Here is a 4779-nt window from a genome sequence, read left to right on the forward strand (position 1 = left end):
ACACATCTGTGTTTTCCCTGTGGAATTATTATATAAGACCTAAGGGTCTTATTAGGTTCTGCCTAATGATTTAATTTGGGGACTAGTACAATAACCCTCAAAACAAAATATATTTGACCAATAGCAGATAATTTCAAGAAGAAAATTTGTAAAATATGCATAGAAGTGGATATAAGTATTAACTACCAGAGAAAAAAGATTAAAATCTCCAGTCAGATCACATTTCTTATCATGTGAGCATAAATGTTCCCAAGTATTATTCAGACATAGTTCCTTTTGGTTGTGTCTTGTTTTTGGTTTTTGGGCCACACATAATGGTGCCCAGTGCTTACTTCTTGTTTCAATCAGCTGCTTGCAAGGCATGCACCCACCCATGTGCTATTTCTTGGGCTTCATAGTCATATAATTTTTTTCCCCAAAAAATCTTTAGATTCAACAGAGATATAATTCAGATGTACAGTAATATCTTTTCCAGCCTTTTATTATAGACTAACTTAAAAAAGTAACTATGAATGCATACTGAGAGCAATATTTTGGATCTTGCAATTTCTACATATGGTAGCAAAAATGACTCCATAGTATAGGGAGAAGGATGGGGAAGGGAAAAATATCCAGAGAGGTGGTAAAAAGAGAGGAAAGTGAATAAGGGGGAGCAGGTATATCAGTAAAGTAGGGAAATAGTAGAGCTACATATACAAACCAGTTTCAACAACGTGAAAACATGAGATCCAAACTACAACCAGTATAGGAAGGTTGACAGTGGTGGGAGCTAGATGCTAGAATAATATGTCTACTACTCAACAACTATCAATAACTCCTTAAATTAAAGTTATTTAATGAAATAAATAGAAATTTGGAGAACCAAAGCAAAGTGTAGAGCCCAGTTTAAACACTAATATGTGTGCAGCTGAAATCTTTGAAAGTAAAGCAGACTATCTCTCTATATCAAGAAAGATCTGAATACTATATCCTGTTATTAGCTTCTGGAAAGGAGAAAATCAGGGACCCATATACCACAGCACAACAGTTTAGAAAACCTTTCTAATTAGAGCTCCCCCCCCCCCCCAATTGTTTTATTCAAGTGGAACAATAAGTTGGCAGTAGGCCTATCCCATTCCTACTCGGGAACACAGGGAACCACCACACCTCTTATAGGCACAACACAAGACAGCTTAAAAAAGAGAAAAAGACTTTCAGTCTTGGACCTTTCTTCTCTGCGTCAGACCCAGGGGTTGTAACGAGACTCTCAGGTGAGAGTGAAAAAGAAAACACAAAAAATCCTGTGAAAGAGTTCACTTCCCGGCAGGCAGCGCGGCTGCGTCCTGGACGCAACGTGCCGAGACTGTTGCATGCCGGGAAATAGAGTTTCCGTCTCTGAGTCCTCTCTGGGACATCGACGAGCTGTGCTCCGCGCTCTGGAATCCTCAGGCATCAGGCACTCGAAATGGAGGGAAGCACTCTAGGAAGAACGCTCCACTTTTAATCGAACCCGTCAGCTTTAAAATAACATTTGGAGTAAGTAGAAAACTAAAAAACAAACAAACAAACAAAACTCAGGGTTTCGTTTCCGGTGCGCTCGTTACCGGGCAACCGGGACGCGCGTCCTCCGGCCCATGATGGCGGGTCCTGGCGGTGGGCAGATCCCGGATGGCGAGTTCACCGCGGTCGTGTACCGCCTCATCCGGGACTCCCGGCACGCCGAGGCGGTGCAGCTGCTGAGCGGGGAGCTCCAGCGTAGCCCCAGCAGTCGCGCCGGCCTCTCGCTGCTGGGCTATTGCTACTACCGCCTGCAGGAGTTCGCGCTAGCGGCCGAGTGCTATGAGCAACTGGGGCACCTGCACCCAGAGCTGGAGCAGTACCGCCTGTACCAAGCCCAGGCGCTGTACAAGGCCTGCCTGTACCCCGAGGCCACGCGCGTCGCCTTCCTGCTCCTGGACAACCCCGTCTATCATAACCAAGCCCTGCGTCTGCAAGCCGCCATCAAGTACAGCGAGGGCGACCTGCCAGGGGCCAGGAGTCTGGTGGAGCAGCTGCTGAGTGGGGAAGGGGGAGAGGAGAGTGCGAGGGAGAACGAGGCCGATGGCCAGGTCAACCTGGGCTGCTTGCTCTACAAGGAGGGGCAGTATGAGGCTGCGAGTTCCAAGTTTACTGCAGCCCTGCAGGCCTCAGGCTATCAGCCTGACCTCTCCTACAACCTGGCTTTGACCTGTTACAGCAGCCGCCTGTATGCCCCAGCCTTGAAGCACATAGCTGACATCATTGAACGCGGTATCCGCCAGCACCCAGAACTCGGTGTGGGCATGACCACAGAGGGCATTGACGTTCGCAGTGTGGGCAACACCCTAGTTCTTCACCAGACAGCTCTGGTGGAAGCCTTCAACCTCAAGGCAGCCATTGAATACCAATTGAAAAACTTTGAGGCCGCCCAGGAAGCTCTCACAGACATGCCACCTCGGGCAGAAGAAGAATTGGATCCGGTGACCCTGCATAACCAGGCCCTCATGAACATGGATGCTAGGCCTACAGAAGGGTTTGAAAAGCTACAGTTCCTGCTCCAGCAGAACCCCTTCCCCCCAGAGACCTTCGGCAACCTTTTGCTGCTCTACTGTAAGTATGAGTATTTTGACCTAGCCGCCGATGTCCTGGCAGAAAATGCCCATTTGACTTATAAGTTCCTCACACCATATCTCTACGACTTCTTGGATGCCATGATCACTTGCCAGACAGCTCCTGAAGAGGCTTTTGTTAAGCTTGATGGGCTGGCAGGGATGCTGACTGAACAGCTTCGGGCACTCACCATACAAGTACAGGAAGCAAGACACAATAGAGATGATGAAGCTGTCAAGAAGGCTGTGAATGAATATGATGAGGTTCTTGAGAAGTATATTCCCGTGTTAATGGCCCAAGCCAAAATCTACTGGAACTTAGAAAATTACTCAATGGTGGAAAAGATCTTCCGCAAATCCGTAGAATTCTGTAACGACCACGATGTGTGGAAGTTGAATGTGGCTCATGTTCTGTTCATGCAGGAGAACAAATACAAAGAAGCGATTGGTTTTTATGAGCCCATAGTCAAGAAGCATTATGATAACATCCTGAATGTCAGTGCTATTGTGCTGGCTAACCTCTGTGTTTCTTACATTATGACAAGTCAAAATGAAGAAGCCGAGGAGCTGATGAGAAAGATTGAAAAGGAGGAAGAGCAGCTCTCCTATGATGATCCTGATAAAAAGATCTACCACCTCTGCATTGTGAATCTGGTGATCGGGACACTTTATTGTGCCAAAGGGAATTACGACTTTGGTATTTCTCGGGTCATCAAGAGCTTAGAACCTTATAATAAAAAATTGGGAACTGATACCTGGTATTATGCTAAAAGATGTTTCCTGTCCTTACTAGAAAATATGTCAAAACATACAATCATGCTCCGTGACAGTGTCATTCAAGAATGCATTCAATTTCTTGAACACTGTGAACTCTATGGTAGAAACATACCTGCCATTATTGAACAACCTCTGGAAGAAGAAAGAATGCATATTGGAAAGAATACAGTCACATATGAGTCCAGACAGTTAAGAGCCTTGATTTATGAAATTATAGGGTGGAATACATAGTATATTTGACAATGTTTTTTATGGTGGCTTTATAGTTATATTTGTACTGCTTTATCCTTTGTAGCTTTATTTTGGTGAACTTTGTCTAGCTTCAGTTATGAAAAGTTAACCTTTGCTTTTAAAATCTTCATAAATCAAGAACTTTGATACTTGATGATATTTTTAAATAAATTCAAAACTTTATGAGGATGGTATCTGTTATAACTTACATTTCTACTCCATGATTATTGTATTTCAAAATCCCTTCCATAAGGACAACATTATCCAGGAACTTGGCACCAGGAAGACAAGAATTTAGTATTTAATTTATAGGATTTCTAGGTTTTGATCATTTCAGAGATCATGTATTATAGCCATATTGTATTTAGTATATTATGTATAGAGATTACATTGGGGAGAGATTTTCAATATTGATGCAATGCTTTAATCAAAATTCCTTAAGTAACATTTTTTAATTGTGCTAATTATAGAGAAATTGTGTCCTTAACAAAATTATGGTGCTACGGCATAAAGGCAAATAAATGTCAAAGAAATCTAATTCAAATTATTTCCTTTAGTTCTGTTTGCTCGTGTTTTGGTTTCGACCACATCTGGCCTCTGTCTTTTTTCATTTTGAGGGTTTTCTGTTTGTTTTGAAGCCACACCAAGTGTTACTCAGAGTAACTCCTGGTTTAGGAATCACTATTTGTGAAGTGCAAGGGATTATATGGAATGCCAAGCATGGAACTGTGGTCAGCTATGTGCAAAACAAGCTCAATGTCCGCTCATGCCCTCCTCCCTCCTTTTTTTTTTTTTTTTTTTTTACAAAAGAAATATGTTTATTTTATGATCAGTGCAGACCAAATACATATTCCCCATTGAAAATCAAGATAATGAGTGACTCAAGTTTTGGTCAACACTGGCACTGGTGTTGTGGAGAGTGAGTTCTGTGTGGGTTCTTTTGTTTTTTGGGCCACACCCAGTGATGCTCAGGGGTTACTCCTGGCTATGTGCTCAGAAATCACGCCAGGCTTGGGGACCATCTGGGACACCAGGGGATCGAATCATGGTTTCTCCTAGGTTAGAGCATCCAAGGCAAATGTCCTACTGCCTGCGCCACTGCTCCAGCCCCTGGAAAGTGGGTTCTCATGGCACACTAACCTTCCCCAGAGCTCTGATTATAAAA

The 4779-nt window shown here is 43.5% G+C and overlaps 1 protein-coding gene across 1 annotated transcript; it reads left to right on the top strand.

Annotated features, from left to right (window-relative positions):
* Positions 1-1400: 1400 nt before the first annotated feature.
* Positions 1401-3665, top strand: LOC126009059 (tetratricopeptide repeat protein 30B). Its single transcript, XM_049773412.1, has one exon. It carries the CDS (start codon positions 1614-1616, stop codon positions 3612-3614), a length of 2001 nt encoding a protein of 666 aa, XP_049629369.1. The 5' UTR covers positions 1401-1613; the 3' UTR covers positions 3615-3665.
* The last annotated feature ends 1114 nt before the right edge of the window (positions 3666-4779 follow it).

Source organism: Suncus etruscus, chromosome 5 (genome assembly GCF_024139225.1).
Source record: "Suncus etruscus isolate mSunEtr1 chromosome 5, mSunEtr1.pri.cur, whole genome shotgun sequence".
Taxonomy (NCBI): Eukaryota; Metazoa; Chordata; class Mammalia; order Eulipotyphla; family Soricidae; genus Suncus; species Suncus etruscus.

What these genes read in the sequence shown, in the direction of transcription:
- LOC126009059 (XM_049773412.1), top strand. Translation starts at nt 1,614, where the DNA reads ATGATGGCGGGTCCTGGCGGTGGGCAGATCCCGGATGGCGAGTTCACC.